Raw genomic sequence first — 17,182 nt, 5'->3', positions numbered from 1 at the left:
TAAGTTTACAGTTGAGACAAAGGTTAAAAATGCAATATACTCTAATAAACACGAAAAACAGTATTGATATAGAACTGGTGTGTTAAAACATGACATCTGTTTTTCTGAAAGTACAGATTCCTCAGTCACAAATAAAAGCACATTTGTTTAAATACACGATAGGTTTTCTTTTTGGACAAATTAATTCTAATTTATGTAAAATGCCACTAAAACTTAAACCCTAAATTACACCATCAGTTTCCATCACAACACGACACAGGGTGTAAACTTTATGACGGATATCTCAGCACTTGTTTGGAGTTGTGGCCTAGTTGCTCACTGACATTGTCTAAAAAACCTCCTTCTACGCTCAATCAAAATCCCAGTGCCAGGGCATGAGAAGAGAGGAGGCTACTTCAGTGGTTATATGGACAAATACTAGCCTCTAACTAATGGCTGTGATAAAATGGGCCAAAAACACACACAACTAAGCTCAAAGCACCTGTCTGCATGACTGGTTCATTTTTCTGATTTGCCCAATAACCATTAAATTCCACCTGAATAACTGCAGTAATGCTCATTTTACACCTGACTACAGTGTTATCTCTGTTTTGTGTGCTGTCTGGTCAAATTAAGGGAGGGCAGCGGGGCATGGAGGATAACAAGCAGGTTGCAGACGCCTTCCAGTCGGGAGGTAATATGAAGAGAAGGTGAAAAATGAAAGTCAAAGTAACTAAGGAAGAGTTCTGACTGTTACTACAAACAATCCAAGAAGAATCAAGAGCAAATACACAACAGGTCTAAACTTTCAAATGCAGGTGTCACATTCCAGACAGATGAAGTGTAGCTGCACATTTACAGTGCAGTATACACAGGTAGTGAACTAACCCCCAAAGGAGAGAGGGTCCGTTAATAATCCGGAAAATCTACCAACATTGAAAGCCAGACCACCGAGTGTAACAGCATGCTGCTTTCAAGACAAATCAATCCATTTAATATTAACTGACCCAGTAAGAACCACACAGCAAAAGAAAATGTGTGTGATGCACAAAAAAGGATTACAACTGAGGATTTCTTAAAACAGAAGCAAGCAAACATTAACCACAAGATGGCAGCAAAGCACCAAAAAAACAAATGACACACACCCTACATAATAATAAATACAAACCTAATGTCTCCAACAGGGGAAAGTTTGAATATAAAACTAAGTTTTGTCTAAGTTTGAATGAGCTTATCAGTTTGTGTGTTTGTGTATTTATCATTGATACAAATGTGACAGTGAAAGCACCATGGACAATAAAGACTCAAACATGAATAAATTAGTAGATTAATTTGATATCAGCAAGGAAGAAAGCCATTCTTGGTGCTTGGCATTGTAAAAAAGTGACCTTTTTCAAATCCGCTAAACTCTGACTGTTATGTCAGGTGTTTATTTGTTGGAAAAGAGTAGAAGCTGTAAAGGTGCTTTGCTAAATATGATGCATCACTGCATGGGCCTACCTGCAGGTAGCGTGCCTGATGAGCAGAAAGGGCCTCTCCCAGAGGAACCACCACTTTCTCCACGCTGCGCTGGTGGGAATGTGCCTGGATGTCTGGGCTTTCTTCTGAACGCAGCTCAATGTGGGAGATGAGCAAATTAGAGATCACCGACTGCACCGACTGGAGGGATGGAGTAAGAGAGGAATATTGGAATCAGATTTCAGAACAATTAAATTGAGAATTAAAAAAACTTAGGGTATATTAGACCAGAGAGACAAAAAGGATTTACAGGCACAGATACTGTATATTGTTCCTACCTTTGTATCTCCCCCTGGAGTTGCGCTAAGGGCCAGGATGCGGAATTGCAGAGTCTGGCTGCCGAGCTGTCTGATCACCTGAGTAACAGGGAGAGGAGCAAGTACAGAACATTTCTAACACCTTATATGGATGGATTATTATGATTAGATTATTGTATGTAATGAACTAAAAGTCCAAAGAGGCAAACCTAAAGAGGCATTCCTGCTAGAAAATAGAAGTTGTTGATTAGATAAAGTCTGCTATTACGGTATGTGTAATTTTATATTACAATGTGGATAGAAATCATAATGCAGAATATTTTCTGGAGATTCAACTGAGAACCTCTTTATGGATAAAGTAACTAGATGGAAACTTAATTTTGGCTAGTTCAATGAATTAAAAACCTCACAAATCCTGGTACTTCAATACATTGATGCAAAAACCATATAAAATGGCCAAAAAGCAGGGCTGCTCACTGATTTACATTTTCCCCATGGGCAGCACAAAAAGAGAAGTTATAAGTAAAGCTACCTTGGCATACAGTATTTTGTCATATCACTTAATCCTTCCAAGAAATGCATCAATAGAAGTGAGTGAGGTCTCACATTGATATCAAGATGCTTTTTATTGTCACAAATCTAAATAGCTACAGTTATAGCAACAGCACCTTCACTGGTGTGTGAACATCCAAATGATGCTCTGAGCAAACACAAAGAGGTTTCACTATGGCCTCCACTCTCTGTAATGCACTTTTTGAAACCACTTTTCACATTCATGAGAGTGAATGTTGCTTAATGAAGAAATATTGTGGGTAGATTATCACTTTAAAATCATTTTATTGCAGGTTCAATCAGAATTGGACTTGACAAGTAAAATGTAACCTGAAAATATAGTCAGCAGTGATGCATAACTGAATCGAATGGCAAGCTGTGATCATCAGTGGAAGGTTTGTGTACCTGACAGTAAGCGTGGTTGCCCAGTGCTTTGTGGGCTTCATCGATCACCACACACTTGACCTGCTGAGCCGGGCAGGTGTCTCTAGTGAGATCATTCACCATGACCTGAGGGGTGAGGAAGAACACGCGCTTGGACCTCCACACCTCCTGTCTCTGCTTTGCTGCTGTGCTACCTGTGAATTGGTAGATGCTGTCTTGTTAATAATGGCTAAAAGGTGAAAGACATTTTTGTATGATATGTTTTTACCTGTCAACTCAGCCATGTGTGCCTGTGGGATCCCCATCACTTTATAACAGGCCTCGATCTGTTGTGCCACCAGAGGTTTAGTGGGAGCCATGAATACAATCTTCCCCGATGGATACCAGCGGTAGAAGTTGTACATAACCACAGAGGCTATAAAGGTTTTTCCCAGACCAGTGGGAAGACACACCAGTGTGTTCTGAAACAGGGCAGCCTCTGATATCTTCAGCTGGTACTCTCTGATGGGGTAGTTAGTAGGGTAGATCCATACCTTAGCTGAGGAGCTGTCAAACCCAGGGAAATCTGGATATGTCTGCACACCTGACAGGATGGGAGAGAGAACACTGTTCTCTGTTCCTACAGGGTTGTCATCTTGAAAAAAGTTTGCATTATCAAGCTGAAGGGTCTTTTCAGCTTCGTAGACAGCAACCACCATAAGATCATCGTCGTCATCTCCATCTTCATAAGCAGGTACAGGGTCCTCAATCCTCACTGGGATCTCTGGTGTGTATGTGGACCCCTGACCTATTTCAGTCCATAAAGGATTTCGCGGAGTGTGTGATGTAGCTACCTGAGCCGTGTTGCTTGGGGTTGTTCTGCGCCGTCGAGCGTCATCTTTCTTTGGTTGAACAAATTTGTTTTGGGAAACTGCGACACCCCAAGTCTGGAACAAAGTCCTCTGATTTGAACCAGTACTACTCATTTTCTTCAGTTGTGGCGTAAAAGTTTGAGAAAATGTTCCATGTGACGAGCAGCAACATTGCAAACTGAATATACAAACACCGGGTCTCTTCCGCTAACGGTTTTCCAAAATATAACACCACATACATAACAACAGTTTTATTCCAGAGCTATTTCGGTCGCTTGAATATAGTTGATATTGTAAAATTGTAACTGCATTGTGTTCACGGCAACATATGAAGCTAAATTCTCATGGTTTTCGTACATCGATAAATTTTACAAGGACAAGCTTTTAATTTTTGAGCTTGACACCGGAAGAAAATCAAAAGTTCGAGTTCATCTCCCGCTTTCCGCGATAGCGCTGTCATGTAACCATAGCAATGGACAGAGGCAAATGGGAGAAGATACTCACCCATTTTCAGGTAATTATGTTATCCAATTATTCTGCTTTAAAGTTGTAAAGCACCAAGCTTCTTCTTTATACCTACAGCAATTTGCAGCCAATTGTTTTCTGCTAGTTCGGGATGTTTAGCTACTTTTGCTAACCCTTGAAAACAACAGCTAATGTTGACTACACCTAATGGCACTGGCCAAACAAAAAAAAACAGTACTACAGTTACCGTTACTATAGTTACTCTCCTCTCCTCGATAGGCATGTGCACGTGGACACTTGGTGAGAAACGAAGTGCGACGTGCACGAAAAGACTTTGAAGACATCGTGAAAGAGATTGATGGAGGCTTGACCCATCTACAGTGGAGGGACTCGGTTATCCCCATCCCGCACTTCACAGACACTGTAGGTAACTGGAACTGTTATAAGAGTGGCTTGTAATGAGCTTTTTGATACTTTATTCATGTTGTTTTTTTGCTCACGCATAACCAGGACGGCCCGTTTCTACGACCCAGCAGCGCTGCCAGCAAAACTTCAGATCCAGGGCTAGATGTCAGTGCGAGTCCCCAGAGCCCAGCAGCAGCAGCAGCCTTAAGGCAGGAGAGAGGGGGAGATCATGATCTCTTTCCACAGAAGATAGCAGCTGAGAGAGATGATTCAGAAACGAAAGGCCAAGACCGTCATCCCAGGGACTGTTTCCCTAGCAGCCATACTGGGGGGGATGGGGTGGGCCAGAGACAGAGGGGTGTGAGGGACCAGGAGGGAGATAAAGATGGGGGGATCATGGAGAGCACAGGAGACTCCACCACCGTCTGGAGCAGTTTGGAGCTAGATGTGAACTACAGTCACTCTCACCAGGGTGAGAGATGTGCACATAATACTAGTGACGCTAGTGATACTTGCTCATTTTATGCTTCAAAGTGTTTTAAAAGTTTTGAAAGTAGAAAACCTTCAATTTATTTGGCTTATCTGTCACTACTTATTTATGTCAAGAGGTGGGGAAAAGATTGCATCTTGTACCTCCTTATTTTCACAATCAATTAGGCCTATAAAATATAATAAAATGTGTGAGAAAAAGCCTATCTCAACAATCCTGAACTCAAAGATACGCAATTTACAAATACATGAAAGAGAAAAACACAATATTTCTTTTTTAGAAGCTAGAAAAAGTGAGTGTTTGGCATTTTTCTGTGATTAATAAATGTACTAGTTCAACAGTTGCTAAAAAATATGTACTGACTCATCAATCAGTTGTTTCAGCACTGATCTTGTGTAAGCACTGCAAAAAATATCCATCACAAAATGACATGTTTACTATGAAATATATAAGTCAGTGACCTCTGTCAAAAAAATTTCATGGCTTCAAGAAAATTGTCCAAACAGAGAGAATTCTCCACTAGTCAGAGTGTTTGACCACACTGGGAGGTTTTCACTTGTTTAAAAGGGGGTAGGGGGTTGATCATAAGTAGTAATTTTATGATGCACATAAAGTGGACTTCTATTTCACATGTCTGGTTTGACTCATATCTGGTGCAGTGAAAAAACCTTATCAGTCATTTCAGATTTGCTATATCCCCTCCAGGTCCCCGGCAGTACTGCTTGGCTAAGGAGGTGCCCCATACACCAGAGGCCCTGCGTCTCCATAGAAACACCCTGACCATGGAGCTGGTTTGGCTACAACAGGCCATAGACAGCAGGAAAAAGGTAAGTTGGAGAAAGGAAGAGATGTAGTGTTTCCTTATGTTTATTCAGCAGTAGCAGTCTCCTGCTGTAAGGAAATTGCTTCTGCTGCAAGCCAGAATTCCATTTACTGACCTCGATAACAAATCAGTACAACAGGTCCAAGAAGTAGCATTTCTCACAGAAAAAAATACCTGCATTGTATCAGTATCAGAGTAATAACCATTGCCAGAAGCTACTTATTGACTACAATCAACATGGTCAGAAAGCTGCAACGTAGCCAACTTCTAAACATGGATCCTGAAGCTATCTACATGGTTCAATCTGCTTCTCCGGTCTTTGCATTAAGTACATAAATCTCTTAAGGCTGTGTCTTAGCATGTTCAACTGCCTGCATCCTTTGCACTCAGACTCTGCCGAACAAATCCTGTAACTTATGTTTAACCATAAAGCCATGAAGCACTTTGCAGCTGCAGGGGGCGTAAAGGTGCCAAGATATGGATAAATGTGCAAAGATAACACTTAATGTCAACTGCACTTGAACTCAGTAAAAGCAGGATTTGCTAATCCGCCCTAGCGTTTAATTTTTTTAATTCAGCTGAGCACAGAAAATCTTAACTGACATGAACTACCTCAGAAGAATCACACTGAAATGGCAATATGTTTGTAATAATTTTAGCTATAAAACCAAAAACGATCGTTTTCCCCTCTTTCTTCTTCCCCTGCAGTACTTGTCACTGAAGGATAGGCTGACCATATCCTGACAGCAGAAGTAATATGAACTGGACTTGATAATGCGAAGCCCTCACTCTAACTGCACATGTTTAACCTGTTATTATACCTATATTTAAAGCAATTGCTTTCAAAAAGTATTTATCATGTGCTTGACCAAACCTGTACTGTGTATGTTATTTGTTAATGTAAAATTATGAATAAATGTTATTTTTCTAAAATGGTTTCTTTCTCTTGTTTTTGTCACTGCACTTGTTTTTACTTATATGATCCTCTTTGCATTAATCGCAAGAGCCTGAGGTAGTTAACTATCGTGTAAGAGGAAGCTGTATTGAAAGGAATTCATGGGAGGATCCTCAGCTCTAAACAAGTTTGTTTTGTCTCACAGAAGTTCAAATTTCCCATTTGGATTACAATGAATGAGCTCTCACTTATCACATGAGGTGTTCATCTTACAAATATTCACACAAGAGTTTCCTATTAAGATGCAGTTGTCTTATGGTATTAACGTCATTAAAGAGCACCCCAGGAAAGAAGCATTTTAAAGCTAAAAATAATCATTTTTCAGGATTTTCAGCAATGGTTCTGTCACCTTGTGGTTCTTAACGCTTGCTTGCTAATGCAAATTCCCCTGATGTATTTGGTAATGGTTTTTAGGAAAATAAAGACAACTGGGTGTAGAAGTTATCTTATTGATTCAGCTTCACAACACAGCGACCCACCCATTCTCCCCTCCTCTTGTCTGTCTCTTTTGTTGTGGTTGCTGCCGATGGTTTGGCCAGCAAAGCCAGTCATTGCTGGCTGTGCTGCCATAGCAACCAGGAAATACTTACCGCCGTCAGTGGAGTAGTGTGTGTGTGTGTGTGTGTGTAAGGGGGACAGAGAGGAGCAGAACGTGTGTGGGAGTCCAGACAGACCACAACAACAGAAGGGACTAATTTTCACCTTTGCCTTCAATCCTGCGATTTCCCTGCTTCATCCTCCACCAGGCTTGTGACTGACTGAGCAGTGTGTATGGATCAAAGATCATGTGTTTGTATTAATGTGTGATTGTTGAACAAGTGTGACCCAAAAACTGTGGAGTGTATCTGCTGTATGAAAATGGTCAAAAAATGTAACTGGAAACTACATGATGGGAGATAATAATGTGCTATGTGTGTGTGTGTGTGTGTGTGTGTGTGTGTGTGTGCAATATGGCAGTAACAGCTGGCTCAGAGATGGCTGCGAGCACTGCAGCCACAACTGTCCTGCCTCCGGTGAAGAGCGTGATGGTGTACAGGAATGGTGACCCCTTCTACAATGGACGGAGGTTCGTGGTCAACCAGCGTCAAGTGGCCACTATGGAAGCTTTTCTCAATGAAGTGACCCAGAACATCGGTGCACCGCTTGCCGTCAGGACTTTGTACACCCCCAGGCAGGGCCACAGGGTCACAGACCTCCAGGACCTTCAGACAGGAGCCCAGTATGTTGCTGCGGGCTATGAAAGGTTCAAGAAACTGGAGTGAGTAGAAAAGCCATTTACAGAGCTGATACTGGGGGGTCAAGATCCATTAATAGAAGACATTCTGTCTCTTAAATGACAGTAAATGAATTTGTTGTTGGCTTTTCTTGTCATGTACTGTCTTCATGTATAGCTACCTGAACGTAGGAGCAAAAAAGCAGCCTGCTGCCCACAAAGAAACCCAGGTAGGCTTTTATTTTCTCACGTGGGCTGCTTCCTTTTTTTTTTTTTAAGTTTACAGCACAGTCCGTAACTCATTAATCCCAGTCTAACCAGGAGGAATGAGGAATGCACCACCAGGTCGCACTGCTCTTATCGAATTGATCCATTTGTGCTCTTGCCAAGTCAAATAGGAAATTGAGTGCAGGATTTTCCATTACCGAGCTGAGCTCATATTTGCCTATAAATGTGATGACATTGTTATGTTGGCATTAGTTAGATTAGATTACTTTGTTTGTGTGTGTGTGAGTGCGCACGGGTCACCCTTTGCGTGTACCTTCCCATTGATGTCACTGGTTGTCATGTAAATTACCATAAATAATAGGCTAATGATTGTGTTGTCCATCAACCAGTCTGTCAGGGTGGCTTTTCAAGGCTCTCATGTGACATTAGATTCAGTAATTATATCTGGAGTTCATCAGAGATTAGAAATCCCCAGAGTGTATCAAAGGTTATCATCTGTTTCTCTTTATTGATTAGAATTTAAACTTTTCTTTTCTGTCAATTGACAGGAGGATGGGAGTCTTACTGTATGCAGGCAGAAGCAACACACACACACACAGCCACTCAAGCTGACAAGTGCTCGCTTTGTATTCTGACCAGCTGGCAGGAATGAGTGTTCAGATGCAGAGTGTGCTCTCAGTCTTAAGCAATGTGTTACTTTTCTGCAAAACATAAAGGAGTGGAGAGTAATTGTGTGTGCCTTGGGTGTCTGCCATTTGGAAAGAAGATTTTTTTTTTTGGAGCTAGAGTCTCAGGTTTTAAAGTCTTAAATGCCTGTGTTGTGGTTGCTGTGGAGCAATGCAGGAGGAAGTGTGTCCATATAAGAGTGTGTTTGATCCTGCTGGTGAAACAAAGAGTTATGCTTCCACACAGTGTTATCAGGGCTATGTGCATGTCTGGGCAGGCCTCATGCCCATATTCACCTCCCCATGCCTCCCTCTCTGCTCAGACACACTGTCAATGCATTAAATGTCTGCCCTTTCAAAGTAAAAACAATAAGGGAAGATGATCAATGTCAGTTTTTGTTCTGAGTTGATTGATTTATTCTAGCTGTGTTATCGGAAGCAGACGCGGATATTGGCTCCAGATTTCTCAGAGAGGAGCCCAGCTCAGATCAAATGCAGCGTGTGAAAGTGCCATTGAAGAAGCCTTGAAGTGACGTTTAGTTTCCATGGCTGCAGCTTTCGAGCTGACATGAGCAGAATAGTTAGTCAGTCATTTCAAATTTGGGATAACTGATTTTGCTTTGATGGACGTGCAGTGTAATTGATGTGAAGGACACGAGTGACGTAAATCTAATGAGGGAATTTTCAATATTGCAGAGAAAATGACAAGATTATGATGTTCTGCTGTGCCATGCATCTGATTTTCTGAATGTCCCCTCCAGGCTAAAGTAACCCAGAGGCCAAATGTTTCAGCTAAATGGAGGAAGTTTATACCTGTACCTTGCATTATACAGTGAGTTGGTCAAACTACAGGCAAACACACACATCTAACTATCCATAGCACATGTAGATAGTATCTGGGAGAGACTTTCTTTAAAGGATAGCTTCACATGTTTTAAAGTCTGTTTTAAAATGAATTATGTATATTGACATCTATTGCTGTAATTGTTTCTCGCATCCATACTGGATGTGACTCTACGAAGTTGAGCCAAGGATAGTCTGAGGCCTCAGCAGTCAGACTTAGTCAAATCAAATTAGTATCTTCTAAATAAACTGTGTTTTTAAATGTGGTCTCAGGCTCTCGGTGGCTCAAATTCCAAATGCATTTGTCCACCAAACCAGCGCAGTAGATTTTGTTTCCCATGTCTTACACTGGAATAACATTAGGAGGAGATCTCGTTATGGCCAGTAGAGACAGGAGGAACAATTAGTGACCAAAAAACATTTTTATGGGCAAATGAGTATTGTTTAAGACAAACTTGAAAAAAAAAAGTGAACTCCTCCTTTAACGCTTTTGTCCAGTGTTTTCCGTAATGGAGATCTCCTGTGTCCACCATTTCGATTCATCATTCCTCGGAGCATGCAGCAGGATCTGGAGCAGATCCTGAGTCTGGTCACAGAAAAGGTCAGCCTACGAACCGGAGCTGTGCGCAGGTCAGTGACACCGACGGACAGGCAGACACAAACACACACACACATATATATACATGTATATATATATATACTCTCTGTGGAATTACAAATAAAGAGTGGGAGAGAAATCCACTGAATACCTCTCTAACGCCTTTGCTTCACCAGGTTGTGCTCTTTGGAAGGAGCAACTGTGTCCTCAGCTGGGGAGCTGGAGACTGGCCACTGCTATGTTGCCGTGGGAACCGAGAGGTTCAAGAAACTTCCATATGTGGAGCTGTTGGTTTCAAAAGCTACAGAGAGGTATTGATATGCAAGGTCCTCTGTGAGTGTGTGTAAAGACACATGTTGGTGTGCATCTGTGCTGGCTATTCTGCTTTATAGAATATAAACAATGATCGTCAGACAAGAGGGGACGTGAACACAAAGATACTGTGCACTTTTATCTCTTGCTTTCTTCACACTACAGTGCTTTGTCTTCATTTTGCAGATATTACCCAGGAAAGAGGAGGCTGTTGAGGAGAACTGAGGTACCTTCAGTTAATACTGTCATTCACTCACCTTATTTTAATTGTCATACTACAACCTACAGTTAATTTGTGTGTTTCCTCTCAGAACGGGAAAGCAGGAAGCGGTCCAGAAGACCAGTACAGTGACTCAGCTCTCCTCGACTCCCCAGAGGTAAAAAACAATCCTCCTCTGTCTCGTTTTCACACTACAGAAGCTATATCAGGACTGTTAATTTGTTTGGTGTACACTGCCTAACACATTCAATACACTAGTGAGACAAACACTGCAGGGAGCTTTTTTTTCTTTTTCTATGTGTAATATTCAGTTGCATCCTGTGAATTTCAGTCTGATGGTCGGAGGGTGAAGTCAACAGGAGATGAGGCTGCACCTCCACAAGCCACGCAGCAGAGGAGCAGGAGACAGGGAGCAGAGGAGACGTCTGCGTTCTTTGCCAGGCCGGTCAAGATCCGCAAAAACAGAGGACAGACAAGACTGCCACTCAGTAATGGATCTGGTCAGGAGCTCTCTAACAAATCTAATTTTATCTCATTTAAAATCGAATGTCTTCACATTCAAAAGGAGCATGAATATATATTTTTTTGTTAACGAGTAAAGCAGCAGCAGCTTTTCGATGTCTGTTTATCACAGTCCAGCCTAGCGTATTTAAACGAGCAGCACGGAGGAGGAGAGACGAGGTACGAGGAGCCGAGGAGGTGAAGGAGGATGAGAACACAGCTACAGAGCTTCCTGTTGACCAGGTTAATGTACCAGTCATCTCTGTGTTCATTAAGTCTTATACCTGTGTGGTACAATACTGCTATTAAATGTTAAAATATCAGTCAAGGAGATAAGTTTATTACATGTAAGTATATGCTTAAAGCACTAAATCTAAATCTGTCTCTCAATTCCTCTAAGAGAGTGGCAGAGGTGGTGGAGGATGAGGAACTCAACAACACAAACAATCCTCCGCACAGCACAAAGCAGGTAGACGTGACTCAAATCATTTTTTCACATTCATTCACTGAGGGTATAATTTAGAAAATGATCAATTCCAGAAGGTGGTGGATCCATGATAGTCTGGGTGAAAAAATATTTCATGTATTTATGCATTATTGTGCCCTTGCTAGATTAAAATCTACACAATGTGAGTGATGAATATGTTACATACTTTAATCTGAAAATGGAAAAGTAAAGAGCGCAATCAAACCAAACCAGTCCAAAAGTCATTGCAAGTTCTCTGTGTTATAATTCCTTAATTTCCATGTAAAGTAAAATGATTTTGTCACTGTCATAAACACTGATGATACTGTCTTCAGCGTGTGGGGAAAAAAAACAAACACATGAAACCCTGTTCTGTTTTTCTCAAGAGAGATGCACAAATTATAAAGATCGAGCAGCACAATGAGAGAGAGCCCCCACACAAATACAATGGAAAACAGGTAAAGTATGTGCGAGTGGGTGGTTACATTTAGATAATCAGAATACAAGTGTCAAATTGAAAAGGTTCAGATCACTTTTTCTGTATAAATGGGTTCAGAATATCATCTTTTTGTTCTATAAAAGGCTCAGTCATCTGAACAAAATGGTGTGGAACAGACAAAAGACTCTGCCAGGGCTGAGAAATCTGCTGCTGAAATACTGGTACACACAACTAACCCTAACCCAACTGCTTAAAGCAGTATGTAACAGCTTACGTTCAGTAGTGTACGGATACATAAAAATTAGTCATCAATGTGACTTTCATTTCAAAAGGAACCTGAGCTGAAGCACACATCTTCAACGTCAAGGCCTTCATCGTCCAGCTCTCAGGGAAAGAACAGGGGAGAAAAGGCAAGTTTACCCACCTCCCATCTTAAATCAGTGCCTGACCATTTTTTTCTGTAGCAAGGCCCGATGAAAATGTCTGCTTGATTACGCTGTTTGAATCATTTGCTCTAACAGGACAGCCCACAGGACGTCCTGTCAAATACAGCAGAACAGAACCATCATCAGGACGACTTGTGAAGCACAGAGGATTCATCAGAGGTCACATCGGCCAAAAGCACGGCAGATAACCAAGCATTTACTGTTTACTGCTTCAGCGTGACCCATGTGGCTAAATGAATGTTATTACTCGTAGTACTTTAACTGTGGTATTGAGCCAAGAACAACGTTCATAAATGTTGTTTTCTTTAGAAGACAAAAATGGGAACTTGCTCAGATAAAATAAGGAGAAACACGACAGGAGGAGGACACAATATCATAAACTCAACTCAAACTCAAGCACAATACAAACCACTGCAACAACTCCATAAAACTGACCCTGAAAATGATCACACAGGAAAGTCAACACCTCTCCTCAAGAAAACAAGAAGCCTGCAGCCATGCAAGCAGCTTTTTGTATGTTGGCACAGTGGCACTAAATGCTAACCTCACTGTGCTCACTAAGCATGCTCACATTAGCAGTAAACACAAAGTACAGCTGAGGAAGAATATTATTGGTTATGCAGGTATTTGTTTATAAACCAAAGTATTGGACCAACTGAAATTTTGTTAGAGGATCACCAAATATATGACACTTCATCCTGAGGTGGGGACGTGAATGTGTACATAATGTCATAGCAATTCATCCAACAGTTGATGAGGCATTTCACTAAAAACAACAAATGCCAACCTGTTGGAGGCACTCGAGGACATGTCATCACCAAACTCAGTGGGATTGATCCTCTTTTATAGCAATCTGTCTGACAGCTGTTGAGAGTGGTGGATCAGATTGCCACACTGCTTGCATGGCCAATAAAAAAAAAAAAAAAAACAGATTGTAAGCTTCACAAAGGCTGCATTTGTTACAGGGTTTTGCATTATATCGTGTAAGTGTTTTAGATATTGTGTCCATCCTGTTTTACGGGGATAATTCTGATGCAGATATTGAGTAGATGATCAATGATGCAATTAATTACATTTACAATATGTACGTAAGAAACAGTGTTCTGGGACATTTAAAGCCTAACTGTATTTTGATTTGGAGAAAAGCACAGATGAACAATCATGTTTTGCCAACAATTTATTATTAAAACATCAGCTACACGACAAGCTGAATAGATGCAACAATAACAAAGTCATCTGTACAGTGCTCTGCGTCAATTAAATACTGTGACAATAAAAATATATATTACTATGGATGTAATTTATTTCTGAATACTGAACAACTTGTGGTCAATCAAGGTCACTCACCCTTATAGCAACTAAGTCTTTTATTACTCTTCCTTCACAAAGAAAGAAAATTTCACTTTAAAAAAATAACAGTGGTACGTCTACCTCAGTAATACATCATGTATACAAGGAAAAAAAGGATTATCCTCCTGCTATACAGCAATTTGTCCTCTTCTGTGTCTAACACACATCACAGCAGAAGGAAAGAAGCAGCAGTAAAATGCCCCTGCTTAACCAGGAGGTGACATCTAATTGGTCCATTTCAAACTCCAGCCTTATTTGACAGTGGTCCCTATTTTTATGCAGATACCAGTCACATGGTGGGGCAGCAGAGTGTTTAAAAGTTAACAACCACCAACCACTGATTTTTATGTGAGCATCATAAATCTAATCTAGCTCTGGGGTGAACCCTACATGAACCCGCTTCCCCTTCAACTTCATCTTCTGAAGCTCACGCTGAGTTCATTCAGGCACAGTTCCCCCACCAGAACCGTTGCTTTGAGGAGACGTTGCCGGAATCTAAATTGCCCCCTGCAGTCCTGCTCTAACTCTGCCATGCCCTTCTCTCCTTCCCTACTAAGGAATCATTTGAAGGTACAGAAGAATTTCCACTCAATCTGATCTCTGTTAGTGCACAGGCTGAGCCATATCCCGCTTCCCAGTGTCTTGGTTGTCGATGGAGCTTATAACACACAGAGTGATGCCAGCCATGGTGAGAAACATTCCTACGACTGCCTCTGCAGAGAGAGAGGTGTGTGGGGGAGGATTTGACAGAAAATGAAAGTAAAAAAAATAAGACATAACACAACCAGTAGAGTATTCTTCAAGGAGAGGAGGGAATTAACTGCTCAGTAATGTATTCACAAGCCACTAAATTAATGTTGAGTAAATATCAGTTGTGTCTTGTTTATATGACTTTGCTGAATTAGTCACTAAAATCTCTAAATGTGTTCCAGTGTTTGATCCTAAAGCTTGTATCATCTAAATTCCTGGATCTGTTGTTATGGGAATCAATATCACTGGCTGTGATAATCTATCAGTATCACATGTGTATCATGTGTGTCTTACGTTTGCCTCCAAATTCTTCACCCAGTAGCTTGCCTGTGAGCAGAGTGCAAAGGAAGGTGAGAGAGTTGGCCACTGGAACAACAAGCGATAACTCTGGATAGGAAGAAAGTGAGAGAAAATGGATATAACATTTGCCAACATCTTACCATCTGCCCTAATTTAAACTCATCATTCACTTCATAAAAACATGGTCTAATGCAAAACGCCAAATGGAGAATGTCCAGCACAGAATGTTGTGCTCTGAGTAGGAAAAGAGGAAGAAAAAAAGACTTAAGAGGAATATGAATATTAGAATTAAGTGGGATTTGGAAAATCAACAGAAAACGTATTAGCAATTATTTTGATAATCCTGTTAAAAGTAATTTTTCAAGCAAAAATGCCAAATACTTTTATGTTCCAAATCATCAAATGTGAGGATTTGCTGCTTTGCCTCTTCTTAAATCATAGTAAATTAAATATTAATTATATATTACATAAATTTTCCAATGTTGGTCAGTCTAAAAAAGCAGTTTCAAATGAACAACTTTGGCTCTAAAGGATTGTGATTAACATTTAAAAAAAAAAAAATCAGATGATTCAGTAATAAAAATAACCATTGGTTGCAGACTGGTCTTAAGAGGACACGCAGGGTATGAATTTCTGACTTGTAAATAGTGTTTATGTCAACTTCGAAGTCATAAATGTGACTGTCAAACTCAGATTCTTCTGAAAGCTCAAATACATCTGACTTGGCGCTTATTAATTTGAAATTTCCTGAAAAATAAACATATGGATACCAATTACCATTGTTTTGTGTAATTAAACCCTAATTTAATTGCTATGTAGTTATATTGGCAATGCACATCATTTTAATCCTTACACAATCAGCATGGGAATCTTTCCAGTCTCTACCATCCACCTCACATGATGTGAACAAAGAAATTCCACATGGCATATTTGATGTGTCATGGCTGGAATAGCACAGGTGTAAGTAATCACACTGATGACAGCTACATTACATTTAGGTGAGTCAATGATGAAACCGTGCTATGATTGATGTTATTAGTTACACCTGTGCTTTTAATGCTAAGACAAGTTTAAATGTCTGCTGTGAAAGGGCTACTAGCCTGTGTTACAAATGAACCCTATATTTTCAGTATTACAGAGGCTACCATTAGACAGTGATGAAGACAAACCTCAAGTGCATGACTCACCTGAGGTGGAAAGTGTATAATAGTAGATCAAAGAGCCACTCTGGTTCAGAAGAAAAGGGATCAGGTACTGGACAAGGGAGAGGGTGCAATATAACCAATTATAAGGAAAAGTAATGATTTCGCATATATACAATATCAAAGGAGAAATAACATCAGGCTTACCTTGATGTTAAGGAAAAGAAACTTGATCTCAGCCAGTAGCTGTGACACTCTGTTGGTCTCTGTCACCTTTTCTAACCCATCTGTACCTCTCTTCAGGAAAGGGTTGGTGCAGCCCCACAGCAAAGACACCAACAAGAGACTCAGCAGCTCCACTGCAAGACATGTCAGTCACTCACCATTATCCTGTCACCTCATATCCTTCTTATATCATCTGCTAGTAACGTTATACGGCTTATCTGGTTAACAACAGCCGAACCGTGATCCGTTAAAGACGGGCCAAAACAGTAGAATAATGCGGTTAGCACCTGAGCTACTAACATTAGCTATTTAGCTTTCTTCCGTAGCATGGACGGTGAAATGTTAGCTCCTGTTGGGTTAGCTTTGTGTTATTAATGCTGGAAAGGAAGCGGATGGTTGTGTAATTCAAAATGCAAAAGATGTCATTAAAATCTTGACGAATATCATAATTTAAGAGAATGAATTAGCTGGTTGGCCACTCACCGACGGTCGCCATCGTAAGGTAAATTGTCACTGTGGAGTCGCATTCAATGACTATTCTTCAGTTGTTAGTAAACATTTTTTCAACGTTCACATAATGTATACCGGAGCTTTAAATGTATTTATTCATTAACTAACTAACTACCCCTGTATTTATAGCAAATTAAACGAATCCCAAATACCGAAGGGTTTTATAACGACGGTGTTCGTATGAAACACAAGACTTTGCAACATTTCGAGTCATCTTGAATGTAGCCTTGTCATTTTTCAAAGTTGTAGGACGAAAAGATACCAGCTGAGGGAGCAGTAACTTATTCAAAATACC

At 40.6% G+C, this 17,182-nt stretch overlaps 4 protein-coding genes across 5 annotated transcripts in view; 2 read left to right on the top strand and 2 right to left on the bottom strand.

Annotated features, from left to right (window-relative positions):
• fancm (Fanconi anemia complementation group M) overlaps nt 1-3,679 on the bottom strand; it is a 39,619-nt gene extending 35,940 nt beyond the window's left edge. Inside the window, exons 1-4 of the mRNA XM_022750906.1 lie at nt 2,959-3,679; nt 2,712-2,884; nt 1,776-1,853; nt 1,480-1,638 (exon numbers count right to left, since the gene is read on the bottom strand). Of these exons, the coding sequence (XP_022606627.1) occupies nt 1,480-1,638; nt 1,776-1,853; nt 2,712-2,884; nt 2,959-3,655 (1,107 nt within the window). The 5' untranslated portion in view covers nt 3,656-3,679. The remainder of the gene's footprint in view (nt 1-1,479; nt 1,639-1,775; nt 1,854-2,711; nt 2,885-2,958) is intronic.
• A 305-nt stretch (nt 3,680-3,984) lies between these two features.
• iqcc (IQ motif containing C) lies at nt 3,985-6,468 on the top strand. Its single transcript, XM_022750902.1, has 5 exons — nt 3,985-4,055; nt 4,286-4,429; nt 4,517-4,883; nt 5,607-5,728; nt 6,433-6,468. Exons 1-5 carry the CDS (start codon nt 4,014-4,016, stop codon nt 6,466-6,468), a joined length of 711 nt encoding a protein of 236 aa, XP_022606623.1. The 5' UTR covers nt 3,985-4,013.
• A 948-nt stretch (nt 6,469-7,416) lies between these two features.
• On the top strand, nt 7,417-13,901 carry LOC111226176 (doublecortin domain-containing protein 2B-like). Its single transcript, XM_022751284.1, has 15 exons — nt 7,417-7,444; nt 7,637-7,937; nt 8,071-8,122; nt 9,547-9,617; nt 10,127-10,258; nt 10,403-10,537; nt 10,725-10,764; nt 10,850-10,915; nt 11,090-11,258; nt 11,393-11,502; nt 11,660-11,728; nt 12,112-12,183; nt 12,308-12,385; nt 12,497-12,574; nt 12,686-13,901. Exons 2-15 carry the CDS (start codon nt 7,654-7,656, stop codon nt 12,746-12,748), a joined length of 1,419 nt encoding a protein of 472 aa, XP_022607005.1. The 5' UTR covers nt 7,417-7,444; nt 7,637-7,653; the 3' UTR covers nt 12,749-13,901.
• Nucleotides 13,761-17,067, bottom strand: tmem234 (transmembrane protein 234). Of its 2 annotated transcripts, none has more exons than XM_022751286.1 (5): nt 16,861-17,067; nt 16,360-16,511; nt 16,198-16,237; nt 15,005-15,097; nt 13,761-14,673 (listed from the first exon to the last, which is right to left on the bottom strand). In XM_022751286.1, the coding sequence occupies exons 1-5, from the start codon at nt 16,871-16,873 to the stop codon at nt 14,564-14,566; spliced, it is 408 nt and encodes a 135-aa protein (XP_022607007.1). In that variant the 5' UTR covers nt 16,874-17,067; the 3' UTR covers nt 13,761-14,563. The 2 variants fall into 2 exon arrangements, with proteins under 2 accessions (XP_022607007.1, XP_022607006.1); XM_022751285.1 differs by having other exon boundaries at nt 13,772-14,673; nt 16,198-16,264.
• Between the last annotated feature and the right edge of the window lie 115 nt (nt 17,068-17,182).

Source organism: Seriola dumerili, unplaced genomic scaffold (assembly GCF_002260705.1).
Source record: "Seriola dumerili isolate Sdu_G_001 unplaced genomic scaffold, Sdu_1.0 BDQW01000149.1, whole genome shotgun sequence".
In the NCBI taxonomy this organism is placed as follows: domain Eukaryota; kingdom Metazoa; phylum Chordata; class Actinopteri; order Carangiformes; family Carangidae; genus Seriola; species Seriola dumerili.
Note: the sequence above shows the minus strand (reverse complement) of the source record. Positions and strands in the feature narration are given on the sequence as shown.